At 39.2% G+C, this 27162-nt stretch overlaps 1 protein-coding gene across 1 annotated transcript in view; it reads right to left on the bottom strand.

The window, feature by feature from the left end:
* pkd1l1 (polycystin 1 like 1, transient receptor potential channel interacting) overlaps window positions 1-22277 on the bottom strand; it is a 29086-nt gene extending 6809 nt beyond the window's left edge. The window contains exons 1-37 of the mRNA XM_022766266.1: window positions 22171-22277; window positions 21030-21202; window positions 20005-20073; window positions 19583-19785; window positions 17623-17905; window positions 15865-16030; window positions 15243-15482; window positions 14783-14915; window positions 14497-14700; window positions 13918-14099; window positions 13340-13543; window positions 12716-12879; window positions 12455-12580; window positions 11874-12095; window positions 10374-10445; window positions 9687-9863; window positions 9514-9591; window positions 8807-8949; window positions 8253-8373; window positions 7966-8092; window positions 7049-7241; window positions 6882-6938; window positions 6638-6788; window positions 6411-6514; window positions 6053-6304; window positions 5863-5976; window positions 5115-5263; window positions 4911-5011; window positions 3664-3862; window positions 3444-3527; window positions 3047-3254; window positions 2266-2372; window positions 1966-2065; window positions 1755-1883; window positions 1483-1656; window positions 1230-1386; window positions 106-194 (exon numbers count right to left, since the gene is read on the bottom strand). Of these exons, the coding sequence (XP_022621987.1) occupies window positions 106-194; window positions 1230-1386; window positions 1483-1656; window positions 1755-1883; window positions 1966-2065; window positions 2266-2372; window positions 3047-3254; window positions 3444-3527; window positions 3664-3862; window positions 4911-5011; window positions 5115-5263; window positions 5863-5976; window positions 6053-6304; window positions 6411-6514; window positions 6638-6788; window positions 6882-6938; window positions 7049-7241; window positions 7966-8092; window positions 8253-8373; window positions 8807-8949; window positions 9514-9591; window positions 9687-9863; window positions 10374-10445; window positions 11874-12095; window positions 12455-12580; window positions 12716-12879; window positions 13340-13543; window positions 13918-14099; window positions 14497-14700; window positions 14783-14915; window positions 15243-15482; window positions 15865-16030; window positions 17623-17905; window positions 19583-19785; window positions 20005-20073; window positions 21030-21202; window positions 22171-22277 (5562 nt within the window). The remainder of the gene's footprint in view (window positions 1-105; window positions 195-1229; window positions 1387-1482; window positions 1657-1754; window positions 1884-1965; window positions 2066-2265; window positions 2373-3046; window positions 3255-3443; window positions 3528-3663; window positions 3863-4910; window positions 5012-5114; window positions 5264-5862; window positions 5977-6052; window positions 6305-6410; window positions 6515-6637; window positions 6789-6881; window positions 6939-7048; window positions 7242-7965; window positions 8093-8252; window positions 8374-8806; window positions 8950-9513; window positions 9592-9686; window positions 9864-10373; window positions 10446-11873; window positions 12096-12454; window positions 12581-12715; window positions 12880-13339; window positions 13544-13917; window positions 14100-14496; window positions 14701-14782; window positions 14916-15242; window positions 15483-15864; window positions 16031-17622; window positions 17906-19582; window positions 19786-20004; window positions 20074-21029; window positions 21203-22170) is intronic.
* Window positions 22278-27162: the final 4885 nt, after the last annotated feature.

The following is a 27162-nucleotide window of genomic DNA, read 5'->3' on the forward strand; positions in this document are numbered from 1 at the left end:
ACACAAAAAGAAAGATTAGACAGGGATGAAAAATGCTTTGACAACAAAGACACAGAGAAAGGGAAAAAAAAGAAAACAGAAAAAGATTGATGCTCTAATTGTAACCTGGTATTTCTTCCTCCAGGCTCCCTGCATCCACTGCTTAAGACTGCTCCAAGAGAGATGGAGTGTGCTGTCATTTACTGAAAGAGCATCTGTGAGGAGGCAGGACAACAATAAAATAAGAGAGAAAGAGGAAGGAAGGTGTGGAGACAAGAAAAAAAAAATGCTAAAACAGCTCAGAAAAATTTGCATAAAGGGGTGAAACAGAACCACGAGGCTAAATGGTAATTTACAGTAACCAAGCACTGTCTTAGGAACACCTGTACATCTGCTTGTTCATGCAATTATTCAATCAGCCGATCATGTGGCAGCAATTCGATGCATAAAATCATGAAGATACAGGTCAGGTTCAGTTAATGTTCACATCAAACATCAGAATGGGGACTTTGGCGACTTTGACTATGGCATGGTTGTTGGTACCAGACAGACTGGCTTGAGTATTTCTGAAACTGCTGATCTCCTGGGATTTTTCTTTGGCGCTATACAAATAAAATTGGATTGGATCTCAATTTTTGTTGAGGCACACAGATGGTAGGGGTCAGAATTTGGTGTCAGCAGCATGAATCCATGGACCCAGCCTGCCGTATGTCGAGGCTGCTAGTGGTCGTGGTGTAATGGTATGGGGGATGTTTTCTTGGCAAACCTTGGCCCCTTACCACCAACGGATCATCGTTTTAATGCCACAGCCTATCTGAGTATTGTTGCTGAGCATATGCGTCCCTTTATGGCCACAGTTTACCCATCTTCAAAAGGCTACGTCCAGTATAATAACGCACCATATCACAAAGCAAAAGTATTTTCAAACTGGTTTCAGGAAGATGAAAATGAGATCAGTGTACTTCAGTGGCCTTTCCACCCGATCTTGACCTCTGAGATATGGTAGAATGGAGGATTCAGAGCTTTAGTGTTCAGCTAACAAATCTGAATCTGAAATTATGTGATACTGTCGCGTCAACATGGACTACAATCTGGAAGGAATGTTTCTAACATGCCATGAAGAACTTGAGAGCAAAGATAGGCACTACCCAGTATTAGCAAGATGCATGAAAAAATTCTATGCTGAAGGTAAACTCATTCTATGCGAGTCCAAACTTCACCTTCAAAACAGTGCCTTTCAGTCTTTTTACCCTTTGCATGTTGGACTCCTGACCTCCTCAGCTTGACCCCATGCAGTCGAAACAGGAAGGATATCATTGTTGCTCCGGGCAACACTGCCACCACACTTAATGCTCCAGTTGTCACGGAGACAGCGGATACATCAAGAATACCCAACTCGAATGGCAACTGTAAACAAGGGATTAAAAACTACAGCTGTAGGGGTAACATGTTTTAAAACTTTCATGCACCAAATTTTGAATTTTGAATATCTTCTTAACCCACCTCAGCATCTATTTGTGATATGATTACTGTGTTGATGCATGCGTATCCCAACAGCAGCAGCAGGCACACACTAAGTCTTTGAGTGTGTGTGAACAAGTTAGGGCAGGGGCAGCTGTATACAGACATCCAGATGTGGAAGTCGGCCAAGTAGTTGGATAGCTTAAAACACAACATCTGCGAGCATACAGATGGAGACTCTGGGTCACATGGGAGCAGAGAATAGCGTTTTTTTTTTTTGTGTGTGTATTCAGATGTTTATGTGAGTGCTCTACCTTAGTAAAGCCTAATCCGTGGGTGCAAACACGCAGCATTCTTTCCACCTGGCCATCACCTTTGTTCACAGCCAGCCAGCACTGACCGACAAAGAGCCAAGCACGTCCTTTCACATGCCCTCTGTTCATCTGATTTAAAAGTAGACAAATAAACCATCTTGATAGTCCAAGCACAGAGCACATTTACAAACACAAAACACATGGTCCTCACCTCAGATACCTCCACTTGTCTGAGGTACCAGGTTGGGGATGGTCCAGAGCTGTCGTGCCAGATGTGAACCCCCCACACACGACCCAAGCTGTCTGCTGTGCTGTGATGTCAGAGGCAATGATTACACTGAGGCAGTAGTAGTTTAGAAATAAGCAAATCAAAATTAATTATTTTTTAAAGCTACTATAAATATTATGAGGTATTAAGTAGTAACATGTATATCATGCTGTATGTGTAAAACTAAAAATAACACCTTATTTTTCAGTATTTAAGTAATATTTGGAGATTTTGGTGGATTACCTGACTATAAATGTGACTTGAGAGTTCCTCCTGAACAGAGTGCACCCTGGGACTTGTAGTTCTCTTGTGTGTGAGAACCCATCTTCACCATACAGCACAATATAAACCTGATAAACATGCAGAGACAGATTCCCAGACACACATAAGTACTGGATTTAAAAGGCTTTTATAGCATTGTTTAATCTAAGGCTGGTAAACCTACCCACCCACACACACACACACACACACACACACACACACACACACACACACACACACACACACACACACACACACACACACAGGTTATGCACTGTAGACACTGACTTATGACTATTAAAGTACACAAAAATACATTATTGTGACATTTTATCACAGAGATCTCCTATTGTTTCCATAGTAACTATTTATACTGACATCAGAGGCAGCATATCTACACACATACAGCCATTAAACTCTGTCCTGTCACTGTCCAAGTCCAACCAAGCGCACGGATAATTTTTTATGAAATAAATTATTCTCTATATGTATCTTTCCACAATAATAAACACTGTCCAAAGGTGGCATTCTCATACTCATACAGGATGAGTTAGACCATTCAATACAGACATAACAGTTCCATAAAGTCTTCACCAACTTTGGCCAAGCCTACATCCCACTGCTTACTTTTTTCCCCAACACACACTTTTTAGACAAGGAGCTTTTCCTGATTTTTCATGGCATTTATGTGCAGTCAGATCCAACATGAGTAGGACCTGGTGAGGATGAATGACTGGTTTAAAGGAACAAATGACAGCCTTACCTTTGCACTCATATTGGCTGCAGAGCAGAGACCAGTGTGGATGGTTATGGCATAAAGATATGAGTCAAATGGAGAGTTGTCAGAAAGATAGTGGACTCTTTGATTCTTCTTGAACATGTCATCAGCTCTCTTGCACACCGCCAACCCGGGGATGTACAGGCACACACACAGCACCAGTACACCCAGCACAGTCAGATTGCAAGAAGCACTGAAGTGATCGAATGGCAGAGAGGAAGCACAGGTGTTATACTATTTTATATATATATATATATATATATATACTATTTTTGATTCTCATTAAAAAGAGCCTCAAAAGACAAAAATGAGCAGAATGACAGAGGATTCAGTTGGTTAATGGCTGCAGAAAATGGCAAACTGAAAGGAGGAATGAGGTCACCTTAGGAACGGGTCCAGATCGGCTGTGTCACGGCTGCTCTGGATCTGGTGCTGCACCACAGTCATCGGCCTCAACTGATGACAACTGAGACAAAGGGCAAATATCAGCGAGCAAATTTTTTCATTTATGTCATTCATCACCATGTCAACTTCTTTCTTCCATGTCAGTGTCTGTGTTTGTTTATCTCTGAAGGTCTCAAGTCACTTAATCCATGCCTTACCTGCAGTTGACAGCACTGGCTGTGTCTGCTTGCTGTGTCCTGCAGCCCTGATGTGTCCAGGCCCCCTGGTGGCCATCCCAGGACAAACACAGGCTACTGACAACTGTGAGACTGTAGCTGATCTGTTCACTCAGATACTTGTGTCTGGGTGCTTTCCCAAAATCAGCATTCAGCAGTGCCAGGTGACCAACCCCTGCAGCTAGAAATTTTAGGGCTTTGGTGAGTGAGTTTCTTTTCAGTTACCCAAAGACACATGTGAAATGTCCAAGCAAGCAAATCATTTACTTATTACCCTGAATGCATTACCTTGGTAACTTAGAAAGTTTCATAAGGTAAATAATACACATCAGCTCTCTAACATGATCACAACTTATTTTTAATCTCATCCTCAGAAAATAGTTTTTTAAAATTTTGATTATTAACATTGATTAGTCAATGCTCGTCGTGATTACTGACTGATAATAAAGTTTTATGGTAATTTTACTGTGTCATTGTTTATGTTTTGTTCTGTTTCAAATGTATTTTCTTGCTGATTTTTGTCTATTTGTATAAAAGCCCATCTAGAGAAAGGAATTGCAAACTAGCTCAGACTATAAATGCTGTGGTAAGTGCCACTCATCAACGTTGTAAACATTAAATAAATTTTCAAGTAATGTAATGACGGGTATTATTCAGATTTGTGACTGACATGTCTCGATTTTAGGCACACATGATACTGTTTAGCTTTCCACTTCTGTTTAACACAATGCTGAAGTCTTTTTTCATCATCTATATCCAAACTTCATTCAGAAAACAAAAAACATTTTTGTGGATGATGAATTTGATATATTCTCTCTAGAATGACTGGTGTTCTAAAAGATGGAGTAGTAGAGCAGAAGGGAAAAGAAATACAACAAAACATTTTATTGGTTGTCAAATTTAGACTCTTGTGATGATATGCATTGACTGAATTTTTATATGTATATATAGTATATAACTGACTTTTTGCCAGTTTTACACTTTACTAAAGCCTTGTTAAATGACTTCAGTTACACATTTTGTATAAAAAAATGTGTTAAGAAAAGGCATGGTTGTGTTTTAATGGATGTTTAATTTGATGTATTCTTTATATCAATATAATAATAATAATCATCATCATCATCATCATCATCATCATCATAATCATATAATTTAACAAATGGAAACACTTGGAGGATGAAGGAGTTACAGAAATAAAAAACGATAGATGGAATCAAAGGGGTTTTTACCATTGAGGTAGGATGGGGGCAGAGTAATGCGTATGGTGTTGGTCTCCCAGTGGTGAATTCTGTGCAGATGGTTTATGCTGGGCGTCGGCCTCTCAAACATCCTGTCACAACAGAGACTCTTGGTTTGGTTTTGTGTCACATTCTTGCTCCTACTATCAGATAGTAATATCCGTAAAACATCAACCCAAGTTACTACAAGTCTACCTGAAGAGCAGCATGATGGGAAACACCTTGTTTGGCGGTGGCGTGAACACCATGCTCAGCTGGATGGCCTGCTCCAAGTGGTCCTGGGTAATGTTGAAGCTGTGGTAGTTGACCTGGGTGCGGAGGAGGATGTACTCATGCACCGAGCTCTTCTACAGCAAAGATGTGATCACACATTGTTGGAGTTAATCATTTAAGACAAGTCACTGTTATAGTTCAACAATCACATCATACAAACACAACAGATGAAAGATCAGCTCCCCATAGTATCACTGGTTCTCTCATATCTAGCATTTTCTGATGTTACTGTTCACCAACTTTCATTATGTGCACTAGAGATGTTGCACAAGGGCAGTTAAAGTTACCCTGTGGAGTTTTTGACCTCTATGGAGCAGTTTTTTAAGGAGTGAGTCCTTGTTTTTTTATTTTGTGTACATGTACACAAGGACGCAGTGTGTGGTTTCGCACTATTCCACTGATCTACAGCAGGTGGTAACGTGCAAAGACAGGGAGTAATGTACCAACAAAGGCAAGGAAGAAGACTGCAAGCCAGTAAACATGGATGTAAACAATGCCTTTTCAATTTAGTAAAAATCAGCGTTGCAAATATTTTCTGAGGAGGGAAATGCATTCTAACATGTTTGTTAGATCTCACGGACACACACAATGCAATTTGTTAAGTAACTCTAAATGTGAACATACCCTTCCCTTCTTTTGCAAACAACAGAAAGAAGAAGTAGCAACATACGTTTCCTGGTGGCTGTTGCAGCTCAACGTTGATTGGCAGAATGAGGGAACGAACAGGGATCTTTCTCCTCACGCTGCAGTTGTACAGACTCAGGTCAACCACTGGTCCACTGAGCTGGAGATTGCCAGAGGAAATAAGAGTGATGCTTTTCCTTTTAATCATTGAATGTCCACATATTAGCTACCCTCACCTGTGTAGGATGTTGGGCACAGGTGTAAGGGCTGCGAGCGAGTTCAGTCGCCACGCTGAGCACACAAGGCTGCCTGCTCTCAGTGCCTCCACTGTGACGAACAAACAGAAGCTGGATCAGAGAAGCAGATATGTAGAAGGTGGTCGAGCCACTGCTGATGACTGTGGAGGTTTGGTTTTGGTATGTGGCGTATAAGGTGATAGGATCTGTTCTGACTCTGTGCTCCTGGACCTTGTGGAACAAAATGTACTTCTGAAAAACAGAGAATGGATATGAATAGAGCGATAAACAGAGATACAAAAAAGCCTGTATGGCGAGACATGTTTACACACACAAAAACATGTTTGTTTTCTCTCACCAGCATCAGGTCTGACGCAGTCTGCAGGGTATCAACAACAAGCTGTGCCATCTGGTTTGTTGCAGGTGATCCACCCAATTTGATGTGATCACTGGTGGCTGAAGCTGGTATGCAGCCAGGAAAAGCAATGCTATTTCTTATGTTTTCACCTGTGGGTGAGTCCAGTTCCAAAACTTGTGTAATATTGTCCATGTTGGGCATTTGAGGTGTAAAGTTATGATTTTTACCAGCAGCCTGCAGGATGTATGAGAGCAGGACAACCAGGGTGTTGAGGGTCCTGTGGTCCAGATGATACTGAACTGGAGCTCTGGACTCCAAAAACAGGTCTGAGATGGCCTGGACGTGAACTGCCACTTGTCTGGCACTTGCTAATGTTACCTAAAAAAGGATAAGAAATAAGGATGCAATGAATAAAAAGGACAAAGTGAGTAGTGTCTCTTTGTCCATGAAAGGAGATACCCTTCCACCAACCTGATTTGTAACTTGTAAAAGGTCTTTGAGAGCGCAGATGCCGTCTACCATTGATGCCTATGGATTAAACGACATATTATTAAAATGTTCCAGAGGTGGAAAAGATGGTTGAAATCTCACTGTGTTCTGTTAATCTTCGTGTGCAGTGTAGGTCTATATGTGTGTACCTGTTCACTGCTCTCGAGCTCACACACTGTGCTAATGAGAACATTGCGTAAATGTATCTGTGCATGTGTGTTGGCCTTGGTGTCCAGGCTGAGTCTGTTCAAAATGCTGGAGAGAAGACTGATGTAGTTACGAATCTCCCTACTGTTCCCAAGCCGCACCAGAGCCGACAGGTTCCTCAGACCTGACCCTGAACTGGAGAGAAAGAGTTACTAACACCACAACAATACACTGCACCCATAATATGATAGTTTTCGCGGTGTAGCAGATCTGCAGCGTTGTGCTTAGAAGCATAAACTGCTCTTTTAATGTTTTTTTTTAACAATTTAATAATCTGCCATTTTCAATATTTGGGCTGTCAGATTATATAAAATCCTTGTATGTCCTCCAGCATAACATCCTTTGTCTTTTCTCTAATAGACAGATTGACCAATTAAACCCACAGGAGAAAAGCTTTAGAGTATCTAGAGCATTTACTCAATTTACTAACATTTGATTAAAGTTTCCATCTCCAGGTATGATGGCAACCAAACAGTCGAATTTAAGGCTTATTCCACATTTAAAATTCATCAGCCATCAACTTAAAAACCATTTATAAAGAATGAACTATTTAAAAGTAAGACTGGCTTATGTAAATACAATAAACTGGCAAGAGTTTAAATAGTGTCAGAGTCAGTATGATCTGTATTTCTTAAATCAAAACCTAGAGAATCTAAATCTCTTTGAGTAACCTCCAGCTTCCTGACACATTATGTTATTGCAATTATCCAGTATGGTTTACAAATACAAGTCACCTCGAACTGTCGTGGAGCACACAGCGGTGCATCTCATAATCATCTAATAAAACCTCAAAAAATTAACATAACCATAATGTCCATGTGATGTGATGGCATGTTTATGGGTGATTGGTTTATCTTACAGCTCCAGATCAGGATCATCATGGGAAGAAGTGTCTCTGAGGAAGCTTGGTTGGACTTGGACGGTGACAGGACAGGGTTTAGTGGCTGTCCCATATGTGCTGCTCCTGATTTCAGTATAAATAGTTACTACGGAAACAAGAAGAAGAAATAATTTCAATTAATTAATCAATAGGAAATCTCTGTGATAATGTACAATAATGTATTTTGTGTACTTCAATAGTCATAAGTCAGTGTCTATAGTGTGTGTAACCTGTGTGTGTGTGTGTGTGTGTGTGTGTGTGTTTACCTTTATAGTCATCACTTGGGTCACCTGAAGGCAGGCTGAAGTAGTACTGGAAATCTCTCCCCTGGTACAGCACCTTTGGGGGTCTGCTTCCTACACTGAAGCTGTGCTCATACAGTAAATCCTTTAGCACGAATCAGTGAATGGGATGGTTGATTAGTAATTATCAGGTAGTAAAGAAAAGAAAGCCCAGAAAATGGGGTATTGATTAAAATCAGAGAGGTAGCCACTAATTATCGATTTAAATGAAATATCAAATTTTTCTATCATAAGCAAACAGCAGTACTGAATGAAAACGTGTCTGCATTGTTTCAATAGCAAAACCACCTGGTCAGATTTTATTTTTCTGGAACCTTGGAACCTTTAAAGCGCCTTTAAATAATGTAACAATTGTGAGTATTCTCACAGACTAAAACACAATTAAAGAAACACCTTCAACTCCCTCCCATTAAAGTACAGACAAATTTGCCTTTCTTTTAAGTGGGAGGTTTTTGAGTGCTTGCTCATTTACGTTTTTGTGTATGCATGTGTGTGGGTGTGTCTGGGACAGGAGATACCTCTTTCCCTGAGGCGCAGAAGATGCTGAAATGTGTGTGCAACTCCATCCCTTTGTCCGGCTGCACCTGGCACGTCATGCCCTTTGGAGCAGGTTTGGTTTTTAAGAATAGCTGAGTCCGGCCGAGAAAACTATGATGAGATTCTAAGTACAACAGATAACAATCAGATTACGATCAAGATCTCCATCCTTTCAATTTTCATTTAAAACATAAATGATGGGCGAACATAGGACTGATTTTGTCATTATTATTTACTGTAGACACCACCATGATGATTCCCCATCCAGAAAACTATCCATCCAAAAATCTGTTTTGCATCTCTATTACAGGACAATCAAAAGAACTGAAATATTCAATTGTGACTGCATTCACATTCATTTAACATTAGCATTTAGCTTCAATGATGACTCCTCACATGTTAGCTGACTTTGTGTTGAGAAAAATTTTTCTGGCCCATCTCTAAGAAATGAATGAAAGACAATCGTAACCAACAACAAGGAAGACTTTTTGTTCTTGGTACAAAACCCTTCCTAACAGATTTAGGACTTACATTGGGCTGTATAGAATATGTATTTCAATTTCAAGTTCAAGTTCATGTTTATTTGTCATTCCATCTGTTCATTCTATCATGGTTCAGTGCTGATAACACATTAGATTTTGGCAAGAAAGTCTATTACTATTGTTGTTATTATTGTTGAGAAACTTACTGGCAGTGACCTCCAACATGTATCTGCTCCCTGGCCTCAGACTGAAAGGTCTGAAACTGAGAAAAGGGGAGGAAATTCCTATAAAGATGGAAAGAGAGAGAAAAATGACAAAAGACTGAGATATAGAATGGTGGAGTGGAGGTGTGTGTAGGTGGCTTTTCTCAGTACTGTACCAGTGTAGGTGTAGGACTCAAAAAGGCCTTTGTCTACTGGGTCTCGGGGCAAATCGAGCAAAGTTGGCTCCTGGATCACCATAGCGGATCCTGGAACAACCAGATTACTCCCCTCATCGTATACTGCTGGATCAGACACTGAGTCATATCCTGGACTAAAGGTCTCACCATCCAAATCTGGGAATACACAAGTAAATTGAAAAGCATTAACACTAGTAAAAAAGATAAGATAGGATAGGATAAGATAAGATAAGATAAGATAAGATAAGATAAGATGAGATAAGATAAGATAGTCCTTTATTATTCTCACAGTGGGGAAATTTACTGTTACAACAGCAAAGTGGACAGTACAAAAGAAATGCAAAATAAAAATATCAAATACATAAAATTTACAAAAGATAGATAATAGATAAATAATATAGTATAGCAATATAGTATGTACAGATAGATTTTTAAAATATGTTAAAATATGTCAAAAAATAGCAGCAGAGGAATACTACACAGTTGGTGTGTGTTAATTATTGTTTGCCAGTTTTTGGTGTGTGTGGTCTACTGAGTGCAGTATTTGTTATATAGTCTGACAGTAGCAATAATAATAATTACAATATTAATAATTAGTTGAGTAATTAGTTAATTAATAATTAGTTATTAGTAATCATTACAATAGCAAACATTTATGTACTATACCTGTCGGTCTTCCTGCTGAAATCCCTGGGTCTCCCTCCTCTGCACTTAGGAAGGGAACATCATAATCTGAATCTGTAACAACATGCACAATAGAATTACACAATGAAAATCTGTGCTGATTGAGCATATGTAAATATAAGATGTTACCAACTGTGTTAGACTCAGATAAAGAAATTAAAAATAATCTACTTATATAGAACATTTCTTTTAGGTTTTGTGCTATACTACAAAAAATATCAGACACCAACACCAATTAAATGACACAATATATGAGGAAAATAAAAAAAATATAATAAGCATATAAAAATAAAAAATCCCACTCAAAAAAAAGATTAAAAAAAATACAAAGAGCACAGTTAAAAAAAATTGATTAGGTTTATTATTTGTACATGGTAAGTTAGCAAGTTGTTCTGTGTTTTAGATTTAGGTTGCAAAACAAACTTTTTCACACACTGACGCTTATAAAAATTATTTTTGTTAAAACTGCTATAATCAATAGTTTTATACAATGGATAAAATGACTGTGAAATGTCAAAGTGCTTTGTAGTGATGGCATTCTTTAGCTCATTTTAGTTTTAAAGCTTATAATTTTACAGTTTTATCTTTATCTCTTGTCTCACCACTCATTAGCATAATTTCTAGACAAAGTTGGTAGCTGTTTTCAGCTATACAGCTCTGACAAACCTACTTTATGCTAACGGAACCTAACAGGAAAATTAGCAACTAGCTGGCTAACACAATGGAAAATTTAGCAGCTAAAGAACCAGATAATTCTATCAGGAGTTGGCGGAGACCAAAAGCAAAGCCAAAAGAGTGAATAGCCAGTTCTATGAGACTCTAAAGAAAGCCATGTTATTTGACTCATACCTGCTGGATGTGTAACTGTTGGCTAACATGTTCAATAATATCAACCTTTTGAGTTAATGCTGTTAATGTTAATGTGTTTACAGCTTGTTTCTGCTGCCCCCAAGTGGCGAAAACATTACCTGACGCAGGCATACGGACCTTCACCACACACCATGGATGTGTATTATAAGACCAATCATTCAATCATTCATTCATTCATTCATTCATGAACGTGCAGCGTATATCCGTTAGCTCGTTCTCATAGCCCAGAGTCAAGATGGGAGTGACACCTGAGAAGGGCTCTAAGCATTGGCTCTGAGTGACGCTACTGCGCATATTCAGCGGGCCGAATAACGCGGAAGTAACCCGGAAGCTAGAAACTTTTTTGTCATATGTTGCCAGGTGAGCAATTTCTATAGAAGTGAATGGGCGCCAATTTTAGATCCGGCATCCTGTATACGTCCATGCTACACACCCAGCACAAGTACACAGGTGTTTTCTATTGTGCTAGATTAGACCTCCTAGTTTTTGTACTAAGTTTGTTAACCTCATTCCCAGCATAGCTCCAATAATAATTGAAAAACACCTGTGGTGGTCAGCAGTTTTATCATTCAAAGACTAAAGTTATTTCTCCAGCTCAGTTTTTTTTCTCACCTGGTTGTCCTCCCTTGTCACCATTCTCCAGGACAGCAAAAGAAAATTCCCACTCAGCAGAGGAGTCCGAGTGACCTGGGAATTCACTGATAACGTCGCTTTGGCCAAAGTGCTCTGAATAAAGGACTCCACTGTTGTCAACGGTGAGTGGTGGGTATTCAGTGGAGGTTTGATGCTTTGGCAGGTCAAACTTTCCCAGGGAATGATAAAAGGGCTCATCTCCTGGACATGAAGAGGACGGGTTAAATAATTCATAGACTATCCATTACTGTAACTATGACTTTACACACTATTACTTCTTGTTAATATCCTTATTGATATCCAGCATTATGCTGACTGGAACTGAGACAGTTGAAGGTTCCGACACAAGTTTAGTGACAGTGGTATTTTCTACTTGAATACTCAAATTAGACACTGGGGTAGTAACTACAGTACATTTAATAACGCACCATCTTTGTTTGACATGTGTCTGCTCTTCTTTAATGATATCCCACTGTCAGTGAGTCCCAGATTTTGCTTTGTGACTCTAGTTTCAGAGGCGGTCTCAGTCAGAAGAACAGGGGCTGAGGCAGGGACAGTACTGGTGTAGTGTGAAGTATCTGTGTCAGATGGATGCAGGGTGAAAGTCTCAAGAGTCTGAGGGAAACTTTCAGGACTCTTGATGATTGTGGAAGGAGAATTGAGATCCACTGTGGAACAAAATGGGACTGAAATAGAACAGAATAGAATTAAGTATTTCTTTGTAAATGAAACACTGGTAATTTACTATTACTAATGGAATCACAATCAGTTCATTAAAACTGAACGCAGTCCTCAACTGGGAGAAGTTGTCCTTATTTTACCTTCTATCACAGGCCTGGAGGAGGCATTGACCCAGTACAGACTCCAGGTGTAGTGGATGTGTTTTGGGGAAACATTACAGTCTTCACACAAGGTACTGACAGAGAACGACTTATCCCAGTTCACCTGGTCTCCATGGCAATGAGGGCAATAAACTGACACCTTCCTGGATTGAAAAAATTACATGAATGTTAAAATGAGATGGTGCAACAAGGTTCATTCTTCTTTAATATTGATTTCAATCACTTCAGTATAGCTATAAGCAATTTAATCCTTAGCTGTTCTACAAGTCTTGACAGACTTCACCAATAATAATTTAAGATTTTTTATTTATTACAAATATAAGTAATAGTAATAAACAACAAAATTTAGTTTAGTTTAGTTTTTCCTTTTGCAATAATTTGTGCAAAATTGTAATTTTGCCATTACAGACAACCATATAATTAGACTTGAATTATGGCGAACTAGGGCATCTGTTCAGGACAGAACACCTGCAATTAATTATGAACAGCAGAGGTTTGCCAGTTTGATCAGTTGTTGTTTAATACACATCGATAAACACACTTGAGATATAGTGATTTTTTTTATTTTTTTTTATTATTTATTTATTTTTAAATAGCTCTTACCCAAGCAGATTTGGTATTATTGTGAGGAAGGTCTCTGATGAAGCTGAACGCTCTCCACTGTGTACGGTGAGCGTGAACTGGAACTGATCAAAGTTGTGTTTTAAGAAACTAACAGGAAATGTAAGCACAGGTGAGGAAGTGGGAATGTATTGGTTGAAACAGGAAGTGGTGATGGAGCTGAGTGGTTTACATGTCCATCTGTAGCTATAAAGAGAAAATAAGAAAAATTAAATGTTAGATGTTAATTTCCAAACAAACTTGAATCAGATCTTTTCAGAAGCAAATAAACATATGATTCACTAGAGTTGGATGCAGGGTCTGGGCCAGAAGAGTTGTACACGCCCCCCCCCTTAAAACCTGAGGGGACACCCCTGATGCCCCCCTACCAGAGTCAGAAGGTGATAGGTAGTTGGCTTGTTCGCATCAGAGATGGAATACAGTAAAATACAAATCCAAAACCACAAAGATGCAAAAATGACATGTAAAACAACTGGAAAGAAATGCAAAACCACCAATTTTAAATTTTCAAAGCCCGTCTCTGGTCAGATGCCCATCAAAGACTTCAATGTCGTTGCTACCTGAGTGGGTTCATGGGGAAGTCAGGGTCGTAAGATTTCTGCCCATCCAGGGTGACTACGGTGGTGTTCCTCTTGTTAATGAAGACGTTGGTGCCACCCTGGATAAAAGCCACAGGAGGGCTCGGCATCACCTGAACTCTCAGACTGTAGTTACTGTACACCACACTGCCAATGACTTGTACCTGCAGAGGAATTACAGCTATGGAGTCAAACCACAGTCACTCATTTGTGTGAATGTTAATTTAAGACAAGTAAGAATAAGCGTGAAATTAACATTTGGAGTTTGGGCAATTTCGTCACATTTCTACAAGGGTACAATTATTAAGGATTTTTTTTTTAAATTTCTGAACAGGCAGATTTACATTTGTCTTGTCTTCACACTAACAATAACAGAAATCATATACACTCTGTTCTGATTAAACAAAACTGGAGGAACCCCTTTCTAGGTTAATTTAAAACATATTCTTTTCACTATAACCCACCATTTACAGAATGCCAGTACCCAGTTTAAAGATCCAGGCTATGAAAAGTGATGTATTGCTCTGCCTCCTCCCTGTATGACAGTTTTCAGCTACTTACCCTGGCTATGGCAATGTAGGTGTCATAGTGCAAGAGATGGCTCTGCAGTGTGAGACTCTGCCTGTGTGTGTCTGTTTGAGGCAAATAGTAGGTCTGGCCTGCAGAGTCAAACAGGGTCCAGGTGTATTGAAGACCTCCTGATATGTCACAGTCAATTTCAGTCTCATAGGTCACCCCCAGATATATAACCTCATATCTCCGCACCTAGAGGAAGAGGAGAATTTCCTTTTTAGCTATACTCTACTTACATGTTAAGGTCAAGGTATCAGTCATCCTGGTAATGTACCTGTAGTTTGAGAGGACCCATGTTTTTGACTGGTGGAGGCTGACAAGGTCGGTCCACAACAAAGATGTGACTGCTCAGAGAGGCAGAACTAACCAGGTTAGACACTGTCACTTCGACTCTGAACTCTCCTCTTCTGCAAAGAGAAACACATACACTAAATGTACACAGGCACAAATACACGTTACAGTTAAGCACAGTGGTTACTAATGATTTGATTGAAAGGAAAGCTAACAAGCCGACTAAGACATGCTGTAAGCAAAAGAAATAAATTATAATAAATAAGGTGCAAGTATCTTCACTTTGAAGTCCATTATTTAGGTTCATTAAATAAGGATTAGCAAAAGAGAGTATACAATATTATCACATAAAAAAACAGAAAGTAGTCCATAACAAATAATTAGAGCATCTAAATTCAAATTTACTGGAGTAACCATAAAAATCAAGTAAACCTCTGGCTCACCTGTGGAAGACATGCTGTTCAGTGCTCTGTCCCAGCCTGGATGATCCGTCTCCAAAGTTCCAGAGGAAGGTGAGGTTGGTCCCGACATTGACCCGGCAACTTATTGTCACTGTCTCATTCTGCAGGACTGAGGCCTGGTGGACCAGCCTGTTGAGCTTCACTGCTCTCTCGACCGCCAGCGGGAACACCTCGGAGGTGATGGATGTGTGAGAACTAGACGTGACTGCAACTACGTCAAATCTACATTGGAGAGAGATTGGATTTGTGAGGTATTTTGATTAATGTATATGTGCACAAGCTCTTAAACTCAATGTTGCAAAAAGACATTATTTTTCTTATACTGTAGATCTTATACTGTAGACTATTCACGCTCTGTGTGAAATGCTTGGTTAGAGCTTTGGGCTCATTAAGGCCCCCACCCCCACTCCCACAGTGCATCACTGACACATACAAAATACTGTATACAGTTACATTTACAAAGGGTAACATTAAGCTGCTGAGCTGCTGCAGGAAAACAAAACATTAATCTTAGTACACAAACATCAATCAAACATCATTTTTAAAATTCTTCATCATTATTACACTTAGGCCAGATGTTGTGTATGTTGTCTGTGTCCCATACCTGCCAGGTTTGTGGTATCGTTTGGTGATGGTGCTTGAGGTGGATCTGGCTGATGTGGAGTCTCCAAAGTGCCAGATAAACTCTACAAGGTCTGGCACATCTGCCAGAGCCAGGAAAGTTATATCTGTATTTGTGGGATAGGCTTGTTTTTCTGCATAAATCCGCACTGATAGGACAAAACGGATATCACACGGTCAACATATTATCTATATGCCAGAGAAATGTAAATGCTCCATCAAAAGAGATTAAAAAAATATTGCTGCACAAACAAACTCTTTTTGAAACTAATGCTTGAAATGACAGGAAAAAACTGGCATGATGTCCCATCACAAAAAAATCTGAAAATGCATTATGAGCATATCTACTTGATAATTTTGAAATTTACATTTTCTTTGACGGTGATTGAAAATGCAAGAACTAAATCTAGATAGTAAACTCCCCGACATCTCCAACAGTTTGGTAGTGTCACATTCAGATAAAAGCATGAGGCTTTAATTGAGCTAAAGCTTTATGTAACAAATCATTTGCAGCTATATTGCATGGAGCAAGTTCAATCTGAAAAAACTAAATTAGGAATTTATTCTAGAAATTTTTTATAACACTGATCAGAAACACTTATTGATTTAAGATCTAAGATTTAAGATACACTATTGAGTTTAAATAATAGCCACACTTGGCAAAAATACTTGATTAATGTTCAGATGTTTTGCACTGCTCAGTGGTTGTCAGTTAAAAGTACTTCCTTACCAGTGTCACCCACGCTGTGAACTGGACTGTGACTGGTGGGTGGTTGCCAATTTGGATTAACTCGAACTTGTGGGGACGGCTTCCTGTTCCCCTCAACACACACTCTTACACTTTTGTTCTGAGAAGACACTCGATTCTTAGCTTGAAGCTCAACCACAACTGTCCCTGTGTGATTGAAAAGCAAAACCACCGTTGTTTCCTCTCCTGTAGTATAGCTGCTGTTGCTGTACAGTAATGTTCCATTCACCAGCAGAGAGACAGTCATATTTGACCCTGCTGCAATGCTAAATAAAACTGACTGTTTGTGATTTGTTCTGATCACACTGGGAACATTCAACACCAGCTTTCCAACTAGATCTTGAACCAGCATCTGTGTTTGAAATGAGTCCCAGCTGACTGGGTTAAAGGCTTTAACTGTGACATTATAATGCCCTGCTAATGAAAGAAGCACATTTATGTTCCATTCCTTGGTTGTCCTGTTCATCACAACAGCATTATCCAAACTAAAGGTCCAAGTTATTCTTGACCCCATGCGGCTGCCATGGCTGACAACCTTCAGGTTTAATTTTGAGTGTGTTGGAACTACTGACATCCAACTCCCAGAAGGCCTCAGGGCACAGATATGATCATAGACCATTAAGGCTTGAGGCAGGACAGTGGAGAGCAGCACTGATGAAGGATCAGAAGTGGAGACAACAGATGCTGTGAGGTTATATTGTCCTGCTGTCGTGGGGAGGTGGCAGCAAAGGTGGAGGTGCAGACAGCAGCTGGACTGATTGGAGGTGTGGAGAGGGATGAAACGGTGGAGATAGGAGTGGGTGCCTCCATGACCAGAGATATTACTGTGGTGTTGATTGAGGCTGTGATCATCAATTATGTTGCCATGATTACTGTAGTTACAGTCATGATCATTGCTGTTTTCCCAGTCGGTAATGTCAGTAATTTTGCTTTTATGACTCTCAGTTTCATTTATGCTAGTAGTGTTGGCGCTGTTGTTATCAGTTTTATTACTGTCATCCTTGCTTATATTATTCTTCATGTCACTGCTGTCAAAGCGGCGGGTGTTAATGTCAATGTTGCCCCCACAGCAGGTCTCAATGTCCTGTCCTTTGCTGCTGGGTTCGCCACTGTTCTCATAATTGTGGTCATACTCTGCATTTAGTGTGAGGTTGAGGGCAAGTAGGTGCTTCATGGTGGTGAACAGCTCCACATCCACAGAAATGCACTCTCCGGTTCTCAGATGATTTCTTGAAACACTAACTTTAAGGTCAGAAACAGTAGGACTCACAACTACCTGCAAGAGCACAGAGCCACATTATGTTGCAAGTAAACAATATGCCAAAAAAAAAAAAAAACATCGAAATGTGAGATGGAAAGATAAGTCTGGTCACACTTGATATTTTTGTTACTGTTAATAAATCCCATGAAAAGTCCAAAACCAACAATGAATGATCAGGTGCTTGTCTAGCCAAAGCTTGATAGAACTTGTTACTCTGTGAATTAAAACACTATTTAAAACCACAACAATAAACTACATTCTTGCAGTGGGTGACATAACCAATGGACGTGGACACTGTAGTTTATTTTGATTCAATCCCACACCATCCTGCTGTTGTAAATTCTGCACCAAATGTGTATTAATCCACAGTTGAAAACAGTCCCCCCCAAGTTTGAATAATGTTTGCTAAAAACTACAGTTCTCAACTGTTTCAGGAAATGATTTATCCTTTTTTTTTTTTTTTTTCTTTACATCTTGAGTAGGAACCAGTGACAAGAGTATGAGAGAAGGACTAACACATTTTTGGTTTTGGTCTTTTAATTGCATTTGTTGACTATAAGATAAATATGAGTCTCACCATCCTTACCGTATGATCATTAATGCCACATTAGGATAATATAGTCACTGAATGAAAGCATAGTACTTACAACATGTATTGCCTGCTGTGTCCATCCATTGGCACTGGAGGCATTCACTGACACAGTGTGAACTCCCTCTGATTCAAAGGTCCAGTTCTGGGGGAATTTAGAATTCAGATTTAAAAAATGGAAAAAAAAAAACGCTTTTGTTAAATGAAATTTCCTCTTTGATATTTTTTAATGTAACAAAAAAACTATTTTTCAGCAACATATGTGCATCAAAGTTTGATTATGTCCCTTTCTCATTCAGGAAGAGGCTACAGAGTTCACTAAGTAACTCGGCACATAGCAGCCAGTTAGTTTTGATGCTCTTTTTAACTTTTTCCATTCTTAGTGTTGACCCTTGACCTCTATGAATTCTGAAAGGTTTGTGACATAATTTAACATGAGTAAAACCTAAGTAAAAGTTACATTAAGAAATGTTTGTTTTTGCACACCAGACCTACTATAAATTCTAACTGCATATAATCGATCATTAATCTTTAATGCAATTATTCATATTATATATTTAACCATTTTAAAAAGCCTTGGAAAATGCACATCTCCATATTTGAAGATGATACGAGGAAGAAAATGAAAGTAGGACAAAAACACTGTTTTTATCTTGATATTGAAGGGGTTGTAATCTGATATTCTTTCTTATAAATCAATTACAGGCCAGACTGTAAACATGAGGGGGCAGACATAAACATAATGAATTCACTGGTAGCATATTGTTGTCATTTAAAGCCACCAGTATACCAACGTCGCTTCATATAGCTTAGGTAATGAAGTTTTGTTGATTTGTGATCAATAGAAACTGTAAAAAAAAAAATCACTTATCAAAGGAGGATTCAGCCATCATTACTCAAAACCTTTCATTCTAAGATACATGCATATCATAGTTATAAAGAAATATTTTCTCAGTCCTACATACCAAAGTGCTGTTCAAACAGTCAGACTTGGGGAAGCAAGCTGTATTTATAGCTTTTCTCTCTCCCTCCACCTCTTTGTTTTCCGTTCTCTTTTCGTGAGTAAACCACCAGCAGAACCCCGTTGCCAGACTTTCACCCACGTATGCCTGCAGTGTGACAGGGTCGCCCAGGTATGCTGCTTGCATGGCCACACTGTGCGAGTCTGTCTGTTGCAGATGCACACATGAGGGGACGCCCAAGGGCCCGTGGAGCACAGAGATCACCAAGCCATCTGGAGAGTGCTGTAAGACGGAGAGGTGGAGGGTGGAAGAGAGTGTAGAGAGGAGGTTGGAAACCCTGACATCTAAACAGAAAATTACAAGATAGGGAGACAAAGGAGAGCGATGGCTTTACTACACAGTAATATATATTTTCTCTATTAATTCATTAATTGTTCATCATTAACAAAAGTTTTCTTTTGTTGACTTACTAATTTCATATTTTCCTGGAGTTTCCAAAATCCAATCAGATGACACAACAAAAGAACCATCATCCAACAAGCTGACATAATGTGAGCTTTGACCTTTAGGGGTCGTGTCCAGGAACTCCATAGTGACATAAAAGAGGTCCTGCCGTCCCAGACTCCAAATCCCTGAAAATGACAGAAAAAAACGAGTTTGAACTGCGAAAAACAAAACACTGATGTATGCGATATACTTTTTTTTCTTTTAATTATCTAAACATTTATCAAACATTTAGCAAATCTCTCTTGAGTTTTTTTTATGGGTGTAAATAGATTCTTCTACATAAAAACTAATTACAAGGACATTCTGAATGAAACACTGTTCAGCATAACAAAAAATATTTTCTCAAAAATGATCATTTTAAGATCAGATCTTGATCAGTTATTTTGTATTACATCATTTTTTATAATTATAGAAATAATAAATTGACATTATTTTGAAAAATATATTATGCTAATTTTTTAACCACATTACACATCTGCAGCTGTTATGAAACTATTATGGATACGCATGAATGAATACACAACTTTATGCAGCCTGCTTCCAGTTTATATCCAGACATGTAAGTGATTAATTCTTTGAAGTGGCTTTAATAAAAATTTTTGTAAAAGGACTGAACCTTTTTAAAAGTTAAAATAAATAAATAAATAAACAAATGCTGTTGTTCTAAAATTCAGTCTTGGAGCAGCCCTGCCTATGGACAAACCCTCTTCCTGTAATTTTAATGATAATTTTTTATAATAGTAAATAATATGATATAACAATAGAATCATAAATAATATAATTAATGATATATAACATTAATTTAAACAAAAACCCAATCACTTTATATCAAACCATGAGGAATATACAACAGACAGAAAATTTATTTACACAATTACAGTCACAGAAAATGAATGTTAAGGAAATAAAATACAATGTTAAATATTTTAAAAATGTATTTTTACTTATAAATAAAGAAGAAAAAACTTTGTTAAAAACAAAGTTTTTTGTAAATTCAAAGTATTTAAAATGCAGGAGTCAACCTCTTTGCAAACTGAAGACTCGTATTTCCAAGAACCTGTAAAATACAGTATCAGCTGACCTGTGGGCTGGTTGGGGCGTCCTGCCAGGCTTCCAGAAACTTCCACAACAAAAGTCTTCCCAGCCTGCACTCTGTCTACAGAGGAGGACAGACTAAGGCTGTGCAGAAATGGTCCTTCAGTTCTGTAGAGTGCCACAATCCCCTGTTCGCCTCCAACAGGCAAGTACAGCACACTGGAAAGAAAAGATTCACAGTTAAAGCATTCAGCATAGACAACACAAAAAGCTTCTGGGACTTTGATACTGGCATGCAGAGTGGGTGTAATTAATGAGCTGGTCCTTAAAACTCTAAACAAATTTTAAATATTTTACTCTGACTGAATTTGGTGGCATCGAGATGTAACACCTGGGTTTGTGCCTCCACTCACTTCTGGATCAGGACATGAAACAGAGCTAGAGCAGTCATGGTTAGATGCTGAAAGCAAAAGGCTGCAGTCTGCCTCACCTTTGTCTTTCACTTTCCCCTCCGACATCTGACCCTCTGCTGGAAGATGCATTGAAACATTCACTGATGACCAAACCATGTAGTTGGTGGTTGCCACAGTAACAACTCTCCAAGGTCATCGCTGCAAACTGGTACCTTGAACAACAAATAATGAAGGTTAATAGTTTTTTTTTTTTTTTTTTTTTTTTTAATAGTTTCTGAGTGTTACACATGCAGTGCAGCATAGTGAGATAAAAATGAAGGACTATGGACCATACCATGTATTTTCTGTGAGAAGCAAGTCTGGTGTTTGACTTTAAATTCTCGGGTATATGTCAGGATGAGAACCTATCACAGCTGCTCAACTAACTACAAGTGTTTGAGGAATTTATAAGAGTGCTGTTTTCATAGCCTACTTATTATTTTACTTATGTTTGTTTATTTAACAGAGTTCAATTTGATGAGCAATAGGCAACAACATTCGTATCGGTCTGCAGCTGAAGCCAGTTTACATCCCCGTCCCTGTAGTCTTTGATAGATTATTCTAAAACAGGATTATCAGTGTGACCACGGAGAAGCGACATGGTCCTGAGAGGAGTTCATTTTTTAAAAATCACAAAAGCAGAATTTCAATGTAATTTTACACAAGACATATCCCTACCGGCTTTGTCTGAAGTGCAACTGCCTCGGCTGCTCTACACCCTTTCCCCGAACTTACCCCTCATCCAGACAGCGCACAGAGCAGGTTACCGGGTCAAGGTCATGGGCACCCTTGGCTGTATAAAGTCTGAGGAAAGATGAGTCGCTGTCGTTGACGCAGCCCATGAACCACGGTGAGTTGTCATGACCTGACGGATGGACTGCCGCAGACAGGATATTAAAAAACGGATGCAATGAAATGAACATATAAACAAAAGGAGTCAACATATCTGATCCGTGAAGTTTGTGGCCAAAGGCCGCAACAAGACAGAAGCTGAGGCGAACAGCTGGACTGACCGATGCATTTGATGTGGGCACACAAGTTAAAGACTGAGGAGAGGGGAGGAGAGAAGCAGGTGCCGTGACAGCACAAGTTCTGCATACAAGGTGTGGGAGGTGAGAACAGAGAGGGTGACTGTATGCAAACGAAGCAACTAAAGAGGCTGTGAGGAAGGAGGAGGCTGGTTTCACTGAACGGAGATCAAAGAGACAAATAAGAGGCCTGTTAATATGATACAAAGCAGTAAAATATGCCTTCAATTAATAAGTTACAATGCATTTGAGATCTTAATTAGTTTTAATTTTTGTGATAACGTATGTGTCTCATTACTGTGTTTCATGCAATGCTGCTGGGGCACAGTGGATCACTGGTGTCTTTACTGAAACAGTTTTCCTGTGCGTGGCGTTATGACGTTTGGTGATTTAAATAAACTCGTGTGTGCTCTTTAAATATGATTTTGCCTATTCAAAGTTAGCCTCAAATTGTATTACAGTGTACTGCTGTGCTCTTTATTCTGTGAAAATCACAGTTAGGACAAAGGTCGCCACTCAGTCCACTTTTGTTTCCATAAAGCAGTTTCCAGATGAACAAAGGCTGCTGGTCCTTTTGTCACAAAGACTAAATGATGTGGCCTAATGAAGCAAAGAAAATCGTGAACACGTTAAACAAAACAAACAAACTAAAAAGCTGCGGCGAAAGAAGGACAGGAGGCGTTTCTGTTATTTTTGTCTAACCCCGTGTGTAGCTTCCCCTCTGATCTGAAGATGCGTCTGTGGAATTATGTTGTTATGAAACCGTTTCACACTGAGCTAAACTCAGCTGGCCTTAAGTGACCTGGCCACGCGCCCACATGCTTCAGGTAGACTCACAAACTACATCACGCGAAGGACATGAATTATTTATTTATAGCCTACGTTTGTGGGACCAAGGTCAAGCCATGAAGAAAATCTCATTATTGATTTGATTCCGTTATTATCCAACAGCCCATTTGAAGCCGGCTGGACCACTTGAGGGCCAGACACTGATTTCTATTCTTTCATCAACATAAAAAAAACAAAATCTGGAAACTTCAGAAGCATCAAATCTACATTTTATTGACTCAATAGGAATCTGGTACCAGAGTATTTTTTTTTTAGGGACGAGCCGTGGATCGTCTTCCAGCCCACCTGAGTGAGCTGTTATAGCAATTATACAATATCCAATGCAAAATATGAAAAAATAGCAATCTTGCTGGCCATTTGGTTTTATTCTGAGTCCTAAATTATTTTTCTGACAAGAAAATGACATCGGGTTGACGCATCCTGCATGTTGAGCTTCAACTGTGTGGATTAGTGCCTTAAATGATCACTCTGCACAGGTCGAGGCCGCCGCTTATTTGCTTAATTCAAGGGATTCTTCAAAAGCGCCCTGTTAAACTGGAAATGGTAGAAATGATCTGATAAGCAGTTTATTTGACAACTTGGTTTAAGAAAGGTGAGACCGTCAGCCCCAGCACGAGTCTGAAACTCCTCAAGACGTAATTTTTTCTGCTGAGTAAGTCTGGGCTCTCAGGTTAAAAAATGCAAAAACACAACGGAACTGGTGAAAAGTCTTTCGTCTGAGTCCAGGTTGCCCTGTGAGCCCTTTGCTGGAAAAAAAAAACATAAAGCGTCCTCGTCGTGCAGCTAACTCCGCCGGTCCACCTTAAAAAACTCTTCCGGTTTTCCAGACATCCCCTTTAAGAGAAATTTCCTCCCCTCCTCGTGGCCAGCAAGGGGCGCTGTCAGACCGCGTCATCTCTTCAAGCTGACTGTACCAGAGAGGGGCACACAGCGGGGGAATCAAACACATTTTCTCTGTCCATTTTTTATACGCAATACTCGCAGATTTGGGCGATTTCGTTTTGTCTCTGCTCTCGGGGACTCGCAGACGACTTTACATAATAACAAACACCAGCTACACACATATGCGACCACAGACACCCAAGCAAATCTTATTTGCTCCCCAAAAACTAAATGGAGGGATTTTTGTTGAATTATTATTGATTCATTTGCATATATGAAAACAAAACAGTCGTGGGGGTCAAACCTGGGCTATTTCAAACCCATATTCATATTAAATTGGGGTTATTCCGTGTGAATTCATTTATACAGAAAATACATAATGCTTTATTTGCTGCCGGACCCCCCGGAGCCCATTCGAGGACCCCTGGAGGTCCCCGGATCACACTTTGAGAAGCATTTTCTTACCAAAGCCTAAACGCCAATATGAAGTGTTGTGGTCGTGACGGTGCGTAAAACTAACCTCAGGCCTACTTAACTCGAATAACCTGCTTAATTCGTTAAGCGCATGCGGTGCCTTCAGTCTGTGCATGCGCCGATACAATCAACAAACGATCAACTCAACGAAATCTTTAAAAAAAAAGAGCCGCTGGATGAGCGTTATGGCGCTGCGTAACGGAGAGTGGTAATAAACAGGCGAAGCGTTATGTAAGCGCCTGCAGTCTGCGCTCCTACCGAGGACACAGAGTCCGCCCGAGAGTCGAGTACAGCTGACTCCGGTAGACTGTGAAGTCGCTTGAGGTGGAGCGATTCTGAGCAGATATTGTCTTAATGATGTTGTCATAAGGAAGCAGGTAGCAGAGGGAAAACAAGCAACAAATTTAGTTTGATCACCTCTCCTTCGCATCATTTTAACGAGTTTATCAGCTGGCATCCAACTATATCAAAGGAATTTATGGAATGAGACAACACTACATAATGCTGTCATATAAAAACATTTTGTTTCAAAGACGGAGATATAAAAATAAAATGAAGATGTATGATGGTCACTGCTGGAGGTCATAGTCGAGCCACCTTTTTTCAGTCATTTCTCTTCATCTGAAGATAAAGTTTTGGATACATTTTAATAAAAAAATGTTTCCTGAGTGCTTCACCCAAAGGTAGATCTAACAGTTTATGTGTTGTTTTGAGCATGCTGACTGGAACTCCCTCTTTTCTAACTCAAATCATTTTGGTTTTCTGGAGTTATATTAACCCTTAACAACCGTCCTTTTCCCTCACTTGTCTTTCAGGACTTTCTACAAATTCAGTTACATATTTTAATGCATTCATTATCCAAATAATTAGGCCTGATATCACCAGACCCCATCTGCCATTTAGCGAAATAAATAACCTGGTATGTAGTAGCTTATTCAGCAGCTTTTTCTTTTGAATGAATTCATGTTTTATAAAGAGGCTTTATGGAGGCAGTGGGTTGGTGATTTTTTTTCAGTATAATTTCATCAAAGTGTTTCTGAGAGCCAGAAATGAATGCAGGACTCATGAATCCTTCTGAGTCAACCACACTTAACCTATGGCAACGATAAAACAATTTCATTCAGATAAATAATTTGTTTATCATGTCAGATTGCAAAAGAATGTTCAGGTGTGACCACTGAGGTCTCATGTGGCCTGTTCATTAAACAACTTTGTGAGACTTTGAGTCAAACTTTTATAATAATTTTGTGTGGTTTCAAACCTCTCCGTTCATCAGCATTTTGATATTTGAGGATGATTGTACTAAAAGAATCAGCTTTTGATAAAGTCAGGCCGAGAAAAGAAAAATGCTGCATCATGTTGCCAAAACACAAGTCAAACAAGGTTAGATTAGGTAGTCCTGGCGAGTTTCCACAAAAGAGAGAATTAGTTTTACTTGAATAAAGAATGGGAAATGACAAGTGAAGTAGGGTGTATCCATTTTTGTTTCATTTCATATTTTAAAACATAAACATATTCTTCATATATTTCACCAGCTGTTTATTGCAGTGCCATGTAGTTTGGGTATTTTCATGCATTCAGTCAGACACAGCTTTCATATTTCTATCTAACCATAACCTTTTGACAGATAACAAATGAATGGTTGAAAGGCATGAATTCAAATATTAAAACTAAAGCCCTGTGTCTCAGTATTAATAGATGATCATGTGATGCTTGTTGTGTTCATTAATTAATGAAGGCTAAATCACTGGCAGTTAAGTGATAATGAATGAACGTGTCATCCAAAGCTCTGTGCAGACCTGTGCCTCTGATGATCCTCTCAAAAAGCAGAACAGAGGCTGATTCTTCTCTTTGTGCACACAACTTGTTAAAGGGACTGCAGCAGAAAATGAGCTATTCAGTTGTTGCTTGCTCCCAAACTCTCTGCATCTGCTCCTTGTTCAGTGTATTGCACCAATTCATTTAAGATGCTCAGCCATACATCCATAAAAGAGGCCTGGATACACAGCACTTTTTTTTTTTTTTTTTGGAGGGTCATGATAAACCAAAAGTAGTTCCGGGTGCATGTCTGAGAGAGGTCAGAGGAGAATGAATGTCTGCAGAAGGGTGTGGTTGGTGGCATGGTGTTAATGCACAATTTAACAATCACCTTAAATTCATGTAAATATGTAGTTAAGCTAAGAGAATGGTAAAGTGATCTCATAGAGAAACAGTGCAATGGTGGTTCAATATGTCTATTAGGACACGTGGATTTATAATGCTTTTTTATCCGAAAGCTTTATTAAAGCATAAATTGTGCCTCCTTAAAATAAAGCCTTAGTCCTTTAAGCTGCCTCATTTGAGCCACCACTGTGCTTAAACATATAAGTTAAACATCCTTATTTAAAAGCTATTGACAGCTTTTTTCCCCAAGGGTGAAGGAGCTCCGATTACTCTCCAAACAATCCTTAATCAGGCCAAATGAAATAACAAGGATCCACTGTAACAGGCAGAT

Source organism: Seriola dumerili, unplaced genomic scaffold (genome assembly GCF_002260705.1).
Source record: "Seriola dumerili isolate Sdu_G_001 unplaced genomic scaffold, Sdu_1.0 BDQW01000822.1, whole genome shotgun sequence".
Lineage (NCBI taxonomy): Eukaryota > Metazoa > Chordata > Actinopteri > Carangiformes > Carangidae > Seriola > Seriola dumerili.